Consider the following 14,009-nt stretch of genomic DNA (forward strand, 5'->3'; position numbering starts at 1 on the left):
AATGAAGCAAATTAATTGAATTAATGATATAACTTATAAAAAATGTCTGTATACTACAATATATAATAGTACAATTAACAAAATAAAATTCCGTGGAGGGGGGGGGGGCATGCCCCCAAACCACAGTACTGAATCACACTGTATCTATTAATTATATACACAAGGTGTATTAGGAAAATATGCAACTTTACACATTCATGTTTTAGATCAATATAATATAATGTAATATACTGGTATATTTGTAATTATATTATAATAAATTGAATGAATAATATTATTTCTCTAACAGATAACACAGTTTTTATATTTATGAAACCATTCCGATCGCTTAATAAAATATTTATTCTGGTTTTCTTTTATAACAAATAAATAATAACAATCAACAATTTATTTTTTAATTATAATTGTGAATGCTTTTTAGCATCAACATGCCAATGTTTCAGGTCTTTAGATTGCAGGTTACGTATAATTTTTGAAAAATATTGATACCACATTATTCCAAAAATTGTACAAAGGATAGTTTCCAAATAAAATCCATCAATTGTAATTTCACACTTTCCATCTGATGTTTGACAAGCCTAGAACATCAACATACATTAAATATTTTTAATATTTAAAAATAATTAAATCTGACAAATGATTTACTCATGAATTATAATATATTCTACGTTCATATTGTGTTATAAATTACAATGGAACATTCAGAAGAAATTTTGAGTATAAAATATCAATTTAATATTATTTTTTTATCATTATTTTATATTTTTGTGTTAAGGTAACTTATATTTATGAAAAAAGATAACTAAGTTAAAAATGTATCATGGTATGCTATAAAAATAATAATTTTTTACTAACATTAATTTCTGTTTCAGTGGAACATGTGTTATTTTCATTGGTTGAACATTGTTTGTATGTCAAAAAATCAGTCATCCATAATGCAGCAGTATTAGCCCAAGCGCCTCCTAAATTTGTTAAGGTATTTAACAAAGTCATATTAGTTCCACCAAATAATGGATCACTTATACGAGCAAAAAATGCCATCACGGCTACAAACATTGAGTACATTGTCAACTATGTAAAAAAACAAAAAATAAATGATTGGTCCAAGTATATAATAAAAGTTATCAGTAATATTATTCTATACCTGATGTAGTAAAAATGAACTCAATACTAATATATAATAGAACATTGAAACATTACCATCTTGGTCAATAAAATATGGTGTAAAGTAAACAATGGCAGCAATGACGATACCAATTAATAATCTAAATTGTAATTTTAATTAACAAATTATTAAATAATTATTGTTATATCATAATATAATATATATGTTTATTTTATATGCTTGTACCTGTATGGTATGGATTTTAAATATATATTCATCGGTTTCGGTCCGGCTGTGTACTTGGTTATCAATACAGGTATAATAATTTGGAGTGGTATCGATAATAGTCCAATTAAAGCAATATCGTCTTTAGGAATACCTTTATCAATAATTTTTAAACTAGAAACAACATCAATTGCACTAAATCCTATCTAAAACAGAGATACATAGTTATTAAAAAATATTAATAAATATTTCTTATAGTATATAAAATTATAGGTATATTATCTTTTTTATGCTTACAGAAATATATTTTTAATTAAACTTTAAATATTAAAACTAATTGCCTAAAAAAAGGATTAAATATGACTCAAAATATGACCCTGGAAATGTGTAATTAAAGGCCTTTTATGCTTTTTTGGTTAATTTATGATCAAAATAGATATGTTTAAAACTTTTACAAAATCATTTTAAATTGGTAAATTATGCAACAAAAAATTTTTGGATTTAAGTTGTAAGTATAATGTAGATATAATGAAACAAATTTGTGGCAAAACAAATGTTAAATATGCAAATGCATAAAATTCCAAGCTCTGCTAATAACGTATAATCTAGATATTTTACTTAATATGATGCTGTATAAACATTTATTAACTTTCAATTTTCTAACAGCAACATAAAAACAAAATGCCTTTTTTTTATACCACAGTAGGATTTAAATAGAAATTTGTACAAAATAACTTATTTTAAAATTGCAAAAAGTACGAAAAACTATGATCACACATTTTTTTGATACTTTTTTTAAAACAGTATAATAGACTTGAAAACAATAAATTGAGTTAGCATATTTAAATTTTACTATAGAATAAAGTATTTTATTTTAATTTATTAATTATTAATTTTATTCTAATTTTGCCCAAAAATAGAAAATTATAATCCTATACTCTGTCCAGCAAGAGAACTAGCGGGTTTTAAGCATCCCTCCTAGTCACCACGCTCATAAAAGTGGTTCCCCTATGGTAGGGTGACGAGTGGGGGAACCAGATTTGATTGGTGCGTGGCACGATCTCTCGCTGGACAGAGTATAGGTAACATTTTAGGTAAAGCTTAAGCATGCACTACACAACTATGTAAATATTATAAAACTATATCTTAGTTTAAATTTTAATAATTATGAACAGAACATAACAAATTAATATTATGCTATATTCAAATCAAAATCAAAATCAAAATTAATTATTAATTATACTATCAATTTTCTAGCGTTTTAAATTTACCTTAGCAGTAAGTAATATTATTGATAAGCTTTTAACGCTTGGTAATCTCATGATATCTCCAAGAAGTTTATATGTTTGATATAAATTTAAATCATGGTTATCATGTTGAGATGATTCTTTTTTTTCATGTTTGAATATAGCTACCAATGTTGTAGCAATCATAAATGTATAACCCCAGAAATATAAAAAACCTAAAAAATAGAAATTCAGAAATCAGTAAAAAAAAAAAAAAATAGTAAAATAGTAGTTATGTATTAATTGCATCTAAATATTTAATATAATAAAAAACATTATAAAGTCAAATGAAATCCACCTGGCTTGTTTTTATGAGGAAAACGTTTTACTATAATTTAAAAATTAATTTAGGATCAAAACTTTGATGCATTAAGGGGATTCAACCCCTTCTATTTTTTTCTACCAAAATAATCTTATCTCATGCAACTGTAAAATATTTCCTACTCTTCGGAAAAACGTCTGAAAATACCTACAACTTTGCCATGAGGTTTTCTTGAAAACAATTAACTAACTATTATAATATTAGATTAATGTGTTATTGATGAGTGCGTACAATGTGCACATAGCGGAACACTCAGATATTAATTTTATACACAGTCACTCACACAAATGATCACTTACAATGCACACACTTACATTACCTCCATGCAAAAGCATAGAAAATTGCCTATATAAAACTCCTTAAAACGTTAGAAATATAAACCCCTTTATTAGTTTACACCCCATAAATAATTCTTTACATACATAAGTTTTTATATTTGAGTTGGTTTGATATATAGATTTTTCTGTTTAAAAAAAGGGAAAATAAGGGATTGTAATATTAATTAAGTAATCACGTTAAATCAAAAAAAAAAAAAAACTGGATTTCATCTGATACTAAATAAACATTATTAATATGAACTAAACTACCCATATAATGTATTTTAAGATTACCTTGTAATGTGATTAAACCCTCTGTACTTTCGGTAAATCGTAACCATTTATTACAAAAAGTAGGTGATTCTAATGTTATAAACACAACATAGCCAAGAAAAGCACCTATTGTCTGACCTACACTATTACATGTTGAGGCATATCCTACATTTTCTCTGTAAATATTGATTAGAATAAATAATTAAAAAATTAAAATCTATGTCAACATGTAAATACCAACTTTCTTAACATTGTCAATGCCCAACCATCGACAGCAATATCTTGTGTAGCTGCTAAGAAGTTCAAACAAAAAAACATTAATGTCAAAAATGTAGTGTTTGGATCTTCTGTAAACACTAGCCAATCATTGATATTCATTGCCAAAAATAACAGAAAAAAACCTGGAACATTAAGCCAATTAAATATATGCAGTATACTTAAAGATATTAAAATCATAAATTTATATTTTTGATATATACATTTACTGTATGTACATCAATAATAAATTACAGTTAAAAAAAAAATATATTTATATAATATATTACTTTACAATTAATTTAAAAAAGGATAAATCATAAGAATTTAATCCTGATAGGAATTATCTTTACTTATTATTTACGTTTTTAATCAAATTTAGATTTGTCTGGATTCATAATAGGTCGAGATGATCAGTAAAGAAATAAATCTTATTAGCATGTTTTGTCCATTGCACCCTATTATACAGCTAGTATGTTATAGTAATTGTTAGGAAACTTTGTACAATCCTAGGACACTGTAAAGCGCCGACTACGATAACAATAAGGTTGGTCAGTAACTTTGAATATACAGGATCAACTGCAAACTTAAAAACTCATAGGTGATTCATAAGGAATGCAGTTTTTAATTTTGCAGAGACACAGTTGATCCTGTATCTTCAAATTTACTGACCAGCCTCGTTATTGTTGTTGCGGTCAGTGCTTTACGGTGTTCAGGGATCATACAGTCACCTTACAGTTACCGCAAAACACTCGCCGTATTTATAATGCGTTTTACATGACAAAACACGTTGCTCGATTGTATACCTCTCCATGACAAATAAACAAAATACACAATGCATAATAGAATAAAGAAGATTAAAAATAGTTGACGCTTATTAAACATTAAAATTTTAATTATTAGAAAAATAGCTCTTTCCTACAAAAAGTTTTCTAACCCCTGCTTTATATTGAATCCACATATTATAAATCTTTGTTTGAAAAACATCAGTTTAAAAAGTTATAATTAACAAAATTATCAATTTTTTTACTGACCAATTAAGTATTGTACAGGAACAAGCCAGGTTTTTCTTCTACCAAACTTTGGCCAAAATATAGAATCAACAATAGGTGCCCATAGTAGTTTTAAACTAAATGGCCATGTAGAAAAGCTAAATTGGGCCTAAAATGGAAAAAAAAATAATTAATACTACAAATAAAATATTATATTATAAATGATTTAACCTGCTCTTTATATGTTATATGTTTCTTCTGCATTGTTATTGGTATAGCTGCTGAAAGTCCGAGTGGTACTCCTTGTAATGTGTACAAAAATAACAAAATTGCTATGTTTAGCCTATCACCAATTGTGCAAGGTACAGCTTTAGGTACATGCGAACCATGTTTCTTTCGTTTTGGACTAAAATTTTCTAGTTTATCTTCAAAAACCATGGTTTTTCTAGGTTTGACTTTACTCATTGTTAACGCCTAAAGTTATAGATGAACAATTTTGTAAACTATAACAGAAATCTATAATTAATTCATGAACAGCAGAACAGTATTACAATACATTTTTGAATACTAATGAAATCAATCATAAATTGATTACTGATGAGTATTACACCTATTGCTATTTTTATATAAGTAATACTAACTCAAGTAGGTAGGTTTAGCCGTATAGGTACATAGATAATGTCATCTAAATAAGTTCTATTACGAATGACATTAATCCACATTTTATTTTGCACATTGTTTTTATTTTACATTTACACAGTTATTACAATTACACTAATTGATAATCAGCACTCAGCCACTTAACAGTTGTCACTGACAACTTGTCAGTTAATAACTATTTTTTTACCTAAATACCTAATAACAAAAAATTAAAATCAACCGTGAATTATCCACGTATAAGAAAATATATATACCGGTTAGCGCATGCGCTTAATGTATATAAGCACAGCGATTATACCAGCAGCTATCCATGGTAACAACACCACTGAGCACACTGTCAAAAACCAAACTCTGTTATCATTTTTGCCGAAAAATGAAGATAAACAATCTTGTATTTCTCAAATTTGTATTTTTTCTAATAGTTATTCTGATTTCTGTGGATTTTCAAAGTTGTTTATTTTTGTTCATACTTAGTAGTGCTTCGCAAAAGATTCTTCGTCTTCGCGATGAGTTGTTGATTATATAATGATTCAGTTTTAATAATTTTTTGTGTTAGTCTTATTTACTTATTATTCTAAATAAATATTGAACAGAGTATAAAAAATGTCTTGTTATGTCCAATATTGTCATGAATGTAACATTGCTATTAGCAAGGCGGAAACAGATACCGATGGAGTAACATATTATCATATCCAAGTGAATGTTGGCGACGTTACATGGAGTGTACAAAAACGATACAAAGAATTTTTGGAACTGCACAAAAAATTAGTGAATGAACATACTGTAACTAAAGATATACTGCCTGGAAAAAAAATAATTGGGAACAAAGAACCGAATTTCATTGAAAGACGTCGAGTTGGCCTGGAAATTTATTTACAAACTGTTTTGTCATTTTTACAAAAGTCAATGCATGAAGAACTATTAGAGTTTTTAGAATTCCACAAGTATGATGTAATATTAATTGTCAAGAAACTAGCTATAGAATTTTTTCAAAATGGGGATGATTACCTTTTGAACGATAATGGTTTTAATTTTAATGTCTTACTATTATATGCAATTAGTGAAAGATTAAAATTACCTTGTCCGGATAGTGAAAATAACGAGTATAATTTTAGCCATGTGTTAGATTTTTGTTCAAAATTTAAATACTTGGCAATTAAGGGAGGAAATCATTATGTTGGTACAAGTAACATAATTTACAATAAATTAAGTTTTGAGCTATCATCTTTTAAGAATGTGAATAAATTTGAATGTTATAATATTGCATATAATATGATATATAATTTAATGACATTACGAAATACAGTACGTATAATTACAGTATACAATTCAAAGCTTAAAACTCCTGAAGATATTTTGTTAAGTGATAATGTTCATAAAGAATGGTCCTCTGACATGGATTCTAGTATGATTTGGAATAAAGTTAAAGTAGTTGATTTCAGTTGGAATGAAATACATACATTAAAAAGTCTCACAGTTTTAACGCCAAATGTTAAAACAATTAATTTAAATGGAAATTTATTGAATACTATTGAAGATCTATCACCTCTTAGTTATCTCAGTCACTTATCACTGTCAAGTAATAATATTACTGAAGTATTCGACCTTCATACAAAACTAGGAAATGTTGTATGTCTAAATCTGTCTTCAAATAAAATTTCTGATTTGAAAGCATTTTCAAAATTATTTTCACTAGAAATGTTGGACTTGGGCTCAAACTTGGTTGAAGATATAGATCAGTTAAAACACCTGAGTGGGTTACAAAATATGAATTATTTAGTTTTGTCTGGAAATCCTGTGTCAACTGTAGTTGATTACAGAATTAAGGTACTAGGTATACTTAAAAAAAGAACTTCAGACTTTTGTTTAGACAATGAGAGACCCACTCAAAAAGAGCTCGATACTGTGGCAATAATGCATGCAATAAAGGTTGCCAAAGAAGGAAAAACATTATTTGATAGATGATTTAGATTGAACAAAAACATTGTTATTAACTACCTAATCTATATTTATTTTTTTGTTATTCCATATTATCGATAATAATCACAAATTAAGATTTTATTTGTGTCTTGTGATAATAATAATATACCTATTGAATTATATTTTTATTTTGTTAATCATTTTTATGTTTTTATTATATTAAAACTGTGTTAAGCTATGAAATATAAAATATCTTTATTGTGAATTTGTGTATCATTTAAAAAAAAATCAAATTGATATACATTCTAAAATGAATTTTTTTTACTCATAACTGTCATAAGTTTGAAAAAAATAACCTAACTTCAAGAAAACTACATACTTATTTAGTCTGCAACTAGTTACAAAGTAAGTACATAAACTAATAAGACTTGAATACCAGATATTTTTTTAAACTTGAACTGGCAATCACAGTTTGTTATCTAAAAACAAACGTGCTTGTATAGTGTATACAACGAGGAGATAAGTAGATTATTAATAGTGATTTTTTTCAAAAATTCTACCGTAAAAAGAATGGCTGAAAAAGTTATTTTATAAATTGAGTATTTGTTCTATTCTGTGATTTGAGTGTTATCTATGTCACTTAGTTATTGTACTTAAAAGTACGGGATATATCTTCACAGATATGCAGGATATTTCTGAAATGGATGAGGTCACTAGTCTAGTTGAAGTATATGAGTACTCAATGTGATGGCCAGATAAAGATATTTTATCCATCATCAAAATTTGGTTTATTCAAATTATATTCGAATATTATCATTATACTATACATGTAATAATATCAAATATGTATAAATAAACATTCAACTATTCTTTTTTTATAGATGTATTTTTTAGCAAAATTCCCACACAAATTAAGGCGTCACATAGAGGTTTCAGATTCCTATGAGAACACTACAAGATAAACAGTAGAGATAGTTATTTATTGCAATTTGATAAACATGACTGATCAACTAACTGTTTTTTTTATATTGTCAACTACTAAAAATATGCACACGTGGACGTGGGTACCGCTTTTTTTGTACAGTAGTTGTCGAGCTTGTACTTGTAATGGATGTGTTATATTTGAACTTAATGATAAATAATTATATACGAAAAACGACACTAATTGGAGACATTGTGTCATCCTAGCATATTTGTAAAAATAATTAAATTTAGTACATAAAAAAAAAAATTAAGTATCTCATTGCTATACATAGTGACTTTCCGGGCTACTATTTTAGTTTGATAAAGGTAGAAAAACTTCTTGGAAGTATTCTCTAAGTAGCATTTTTATACCATCTCAAATGTTGACGAATGGCTTATTTTGACAATTGTTATACTTCTTAACTATTTATATAGGTATTTTGGTATAAACAAAATCGGCTTTCCTAGAAAACTAGTTCTTAAACTTAAACTGTAGATCACGACATCCTAGGGGTACAGTGTTATCAAGTAGTTTTGAAAGCCTTAATTCCATTCCCCACATTTTTTTTTTTATAAAATAGGCTTCTATGCTGTATTCATATTAAAACAATTAAGAAACTGCAGAAAAACGTTGAATAAAAATGACGATTACAGTTTTCAAATATTGAGCAGAATGTGCAAAAACTGATACCTGAAATACGAACTTGCCCCTTGGGTTGGCACTTTGCACAAGGTAATACAAATTAAATATATAAAATAAATAAATATTACATATTTACATAAACCGGTTTCGTGCTGAGAATTGTGCATAGATATAAATATTTCTTTTCGGTTTATGGAATTGTGGACCAAATTCTTATGGCTCAATGGCTGAAAATGATATTCTACTGAAATTTCGTAAAAATGTATATTTATAAATACACAGAAAATAAACATGTAAAAATACAATCAAAATTAAAAAAAATTTTGATATTACACACGAAATATTACTTTATTTAATAAAAAATATATCTTTAGCCTATATGCCCTATAACCTTGGCCGTATCCTAATATTGTTTCCAACATGAGTTAAAAACTTTTCAACTCCTAACTCCTGAACTTTATGAAATGTATTCTGGTAAAGTCGTAAAGATGGTAAAAGCACCCTCTTATAACTAATTCTGGACCAAAAACATAGCCGCTCTGCCGTTGTAATTACTGCTTTTCAAAATCGTGATGTAAAATCCTGGAGTCGGGGAACAAATTTTGTTGTTCACATTTTTCAATAATGGTTTTAACCATAGATTCGTAAATTGAAGTTGTCTAACGAGTAACATTTTAATAAACAATATGCAGCGGTAATAAAAAAATCATTTTTAGGAATTCGTTTACATACAACTGCATAAAATAATTAGGGCTAATATTTCTAGATTAGTGGTTTGGCGTTATATTTTTGATGCTTTCCTTAAGGCTCGGACACATAGAACGCGATCTGTCGCAGCGGGTAGCGGTCCGGTTGTAATTAAATACAGAATTTGACCTTGACCGTCGTGATAATCATATATACATATACATCACGGCCCGTCGCGACAGATCGCGTTCTGTGTGCTCAGGCCTTTAGCCGCTTTAGAGATATGAAATTTTGCTTTCGTGGATGAAAGTACCTAGCCATCTAGGTACTAATTACTTTTTTTGTGACATTTATAAATTACAATTTTTTTTTATTTATACTTTTAATATTATTATGGTAGGCCGCATATTGGGAGATATCCAATTTTAAATTTGGAGGTCTTATTCTCGGACTTTTGTTCGTGGATTCGCTGAATACCAATTACTGAATAGTCTGAAATACCTAACCATGAACCACGTCAAGTCCAAATTTCCAAACATTTCTTATTTTTTTATGAACGGTGATTACGTCACTATCAGTGTCTATCACTATCACTTCTGACCATTATCAAATAACATTAAACAGTACCACCACCAAACGAATAAAAACGTATTTATATTGTGTTTATTTAGCAGTTCATGGGTTGGCAACAGAATTAACGTTGTCAAGTTTCAGCAAAGGTTGTTATTGTTCTTATGAATTTTGGGTAACGGCTTTGTGGTTTGCCCGATTTATGGATTGCACATTGCATTATTGCAATTTAAGATATCTTTGCAGAGTACAGACTCACGGTTAACATTTACGGCTTACTAAATTAACTTAACAATTTTCATACTCGAGTACGTTATTATTTTATTCTATTAATGAATAGTCATTACGTTCACTACATTTTACTTTCCCAGTTTTCGCAGTTAAGTGTCAATTTTACTTGAAAATATCCATTGTGTGGAAGTAAGTAAATTACTGTTTTTAATGCTGTTATTGAATTAAATAGTTTTGGATACATATTTGACGTATATTTATTGAAAGAAATATTGATATAATTTTAGCATCTACCTATCTGGTTTTTGTAATGTTTGACTATTTTATGTTAAACGATTTAATTATATTTGTTATGCAACTCTTTGTATATGCACTGTTACTCTGCATATATTGTGTCCCTAGAAAAGGAGTACACTTAATAACTCATTATCCTTTAAATAATTTACAAGTTTCTTTCGAGACATTCAACTAGACTAATGGATCATACATTTCTATAACTTATAATTGTTATTAATTTATGTATTGCGCATGCACATCATTTTTTTTTTAAAGGCAATCCCTATTTTGAATATCATTTTTAAATTGATCGTTTTTTTTTAATTTTGATCTACTCATACTTATTTAAAACTCAAAATTGGCAAAATTAGAACTAGGTTCAATTGAAATGAATAAAATTACTACATTTTTTTTTTTTAATTGTACCTATTTTTCCTTCTATAATAAACTCAAAACGTATTATGATTAAAATTTAATAATAAATTAGGTTATTAGTTAGGTATTAACGCTTTTATAAATCTTTTTATAAACTAATTTTTTTCATAAAACAATTTTTTTATCATTCTTTTTCAAATTCCAAAGAATATTATTCAATGTATTTAGATATTAGAAAGTTATGTTTTGGACTAGTTGTTACTCGTTAATTAGTTATAACTTATAAGTACTTAAAGCTTATACCCAAGGAGAAGTGGACCAAATTTCTACTCAGCTTTTCTAAAATTAAATTGTCATGAGTCGAAGTACTCAAGAAAATATTCTGATTTGGAATAAGAAATTAAAAATGTACATTTTTATAATAAAAAAAAGTATTAACCCTTAAAATTAACAAAATATATAATTTTTCTCAAAAAAAGTTGTTTTGTAACAACTTTATATAATAAAAAAAAATGTTAAGACAAATATTAATAGTTTCTGAAATAGGTAATGAGTGTTTTTGATAATATAATTATTGGGTATTGCAACCGTTTAGATGATATTCAGCAGTTATTAAATAATTGTTATTTTTTTTTTTATATTACAGATTAATTTACTTAATAATTATGGCTAACCTGTCGATAGCAATGGAAAAGAAAAAATCTAACCGTCGCTGCAAACTGTCTATTGGAGATGAAGAAAATTTTGAACCCCCAATACAATCATCAACTCCGTCCAAAATGTCTAAAAAGCATTCAAAAAGAATTCTCAAGGATAATAATTCATTAAACATAAGTGTCATTAATAAACACTATCAAAACAAAACAATAAATGTAACTGAAACTGATTGCCAACAGTACAAACCTATATTACCTGTTATAGAAGAAAATATTAAGTATGGTCGAGTTCCAGAACTTTTTTACAGTGATCCAGAAGATGAACCTACTGAGACTGAAAATGAAACTGCCACAACAACTAATGATTCTGACGATAAATGGACCACTTTTTCTGATGTTTCTGAAGATAGAAGCTGTAGTAATGTTACAGATTTGCTAGCCGAAATTGAAGCTGATGTAGATATCAGATTTAAAAAACCACCAAGGCGATCGTATCCTGGAAGAAAAAGAAACAATATAAGTTTGTTTGAAGATAAAGAAGAAGAAGAAATAGATGTACAAATACAAAAAAAATGTAAAAAACATAGGCAAAAGAAAAAGGATCCACAGGAAGAGGCATTTGTCCAATCAATGAACGAGCATTTTGGAGATATTGAATCATTTAATTTAGCAGTGGAATAGTGTGATATAACACATGAATGAAATCGAAAAAGAAGTAAATAATTACATACTGAGTCTGAATTTAATATTTAAAGATTTTCCAAAATTTGAGAAAATGTATTATTGTAATTTATATTTATATATATTATTAAATGTTTTATGTTGTATAAATGTTTTTCTAAATCTTTGTACTAAAACCAATCTTATAACTTTATTAATTTGTTTATTAGGTTTAAGATTAATTATAATCAATTAGAAGTAACTAATTATTGTTTATTCTAATGATATGTAATATTATTAAGTCACTGTTCTACACATCTATTTACTTTTATAGTATTTGTGTCTTTTTTTTTTTTGTTATTGTATGTTCTGTGGAAAACCACAAATTACTGAAAACCCTTACTGAATTTACTATATTTGTCTGAAGTATACTAATGTTAAGTCAAGAGAACTAATGATTATCTTCCAAATAATTATAATCATAACTATTCAATTTAGTGCTTGCTATATATGTCTGATTTGTAGCCTTCAGTATTTTGTCTTCACAATTATATTGGTCTGGATTAAAAATTATCAATAAACTATCATATAGTAATATAATACATACTTATTATTTACATTACCTACAGTTAAATTTTGTTTCTGGATATCTATTTAAAAGTCTGGGTTTCAATATAAAATTAGAGCCTAGTTATAGAAAATATTTCTATGATTAAAATATTAGCTCAACAATAAGATAGTTGTGTATAGATTTTGATATATCCCAAGTATGTCTGTAATGTTGTCGATAATGTACTTTACAATGGTACTTATTATAATTACCAAATTTAAATTAGTCAAAGAATAAAAATATAAGTCGAGTTCAAAAATATAAGAATAAATATAAATCTAATTATACAAATTCATATCAAGCCATGTTTTCTTAAACAATAACCTATAATGCTCCTGTTTTCAACTCGTTATCACTAACTTTTTTACTTAAATGTTCAAATTTTTTATTTATTCTGATATCTGATACCTAGGTTGTTTTATTCTTGTGGTTTCCATTTAATTTTATGCTACTTTTGCTTTATCCACCCCCACTTGAGAAATTTTAGTATCAGTTATTGTCTGATGCTACTTAATGTTCTAATCTTCAAAAGCATTATTTGTGATGTCTTACTATTTTACTATTTTTACCTAGTAAAATGGAATTGTATTTTTTTGTATTCTTAATTGTAACTGTAGGTATAGGTATAATCGTATAAACCATAAGGAAATAAGAACAATAATCAAAAACAATATTTATATTTTATTTATTTATTTATACGGACAAAAGTCCAATTCATAATATATTTGTGAAGATAACAATAATATAATATAATTTAAAATAGTAAAATATAACATAATACAAAATGAAAAGATTAATATAACGAATAATAGTAGTAATAATTATATACAAAATTTAAATTTTCTTAGTTATATTATTTATAATTTTGGATTCTTTTTTTCTTAATTTCTATATTCATAACTAATATATTATTATATGTAAATAAAACGAATTATAGTATAGGGATTTTAGACTACTAACACCATTTTGCACACATAAGTGTA

The 14,009-nt window shown here is 26.7% G+C and overlaps 3 protein-coding genes across 3 annotated transcripts; 2 read left to right on the forward strand and 1 right to left on the reverse strand.

Moving 5' to 3' along the window:
- Positions 1–323: 323 nt before the first annotated feature.
- On the reverse strand, positions 324–5,650 carry LOC111030039 (acetyl-coenzyme A transporter 1-like). Its single transcript, XM_022309350.1, has 10 exons — positions 5,417–5,650; positions 5,007–5,278; positions 4,818–4,944; positions 3,770–3,929; positions 3,550–3,704; positions 2,602–2,792; positions 1,352–1,536; positions 1,145–1,265; positions 856–1,071; positions 324–578 (listed from the first exon to the last, which is right to left on the reverse strand). Exons 2-10 carry the CDS (start codon positions 5,238–5,240, stop codon positions 399–401), a joined length of 1,569 nt encoding a protein of 522 aa, XP_022165042.1. The 5' UTR covers positions 5,241–5,278; positions 5,417–5,650; the 3' UTR covers positions 324–398.
- A 103-nt stretch (positions 5,651–5,753) lies between these two features.
- On the forward strand, positions 5,754–7,509 carry LOC111030040 (nischarin). The gene has a single exon (XM_022309351.1). It carries the CDS (start codon positions 6,039–6,041, stop codon positions 7,398–7,400), a length of 1,362 nt encoding a protein of 453 aa, XP_022165043.1. The 5' UTR covers positions 5,754–6,038; the 3' UTR covers positions 7,401–7,509.
- Positions 7,510–10,365: 2,856 nt separating this feature from the next.
- On the forward strand, positions 10,366–13,016 carry LOC111030076. The gene is made up of 2 exons (XM_022309409.1): positions 10,366–10,638; positions 11,747–13,016. Exon 2 carries the CDS (start codon positions 11,766–11,768, stop codon positions 12,435–12,437), a length of 672 nt encoding a protein of 223 aa, XP_022165101.1. The 5' UTR covers positions 10,366–10,638; positions 11,747–11,765; the 3' UTR covers positions 12,438–13,016.
- Positions 13,017–14,009: the final 993 nt, after the last annotated feature.

This window comes from Myzus persicae, unplaced genomic scaffold, assembly GCF_001856785.1.
Source record: "Myzus persicae strain clone G006 unplaced genomic scaffold, MPER_G0061.0, whole genome shotgun sequence".
NCBI lineage: Eukaryota > Metazoa > Arthropoda > Insecta > Hemiptera > Aphididae > Myzus > Myzus persicae.

Bases quoted from the DNA above. Each gene is read 5' to 3' on its own strand.
- LOC111030039 (XM_022309350.1), bottom strand. From the start codon at position 5,240: ATGAGTAAAGTCAAACCTAGAAAAACCATGGTTTTTGAAGATAAACTA. The intron at 4,945-5,006 runs GTTAAATCATTT...TTTCCATTTTAG, and splicing joins ATATAACATATAAAGAGCAG to GCCCAATTTAGCTTTTCTAC. The intron at 1,072-1,144 runs GTATAGAATAAT...TTTTTTACATAG, and splicing joins GTTCATTTTTACTACATCAG to TTGACAATGTACTCAATGTT.
- LOC111030040 (XM_022309351.1), top strand. From the start codon at position 6,039: ATGTCTTGTTATGTCCAATATTGTCATGAATGTAACATTGCTATTAGC.
- LOC111030076 (XM_022309409.1), top strand. From the start codon at position 11,766: ATGGCTAACCTGTCGATAGCAATGGAAAAGAAAAAATCTAACCGTCGC.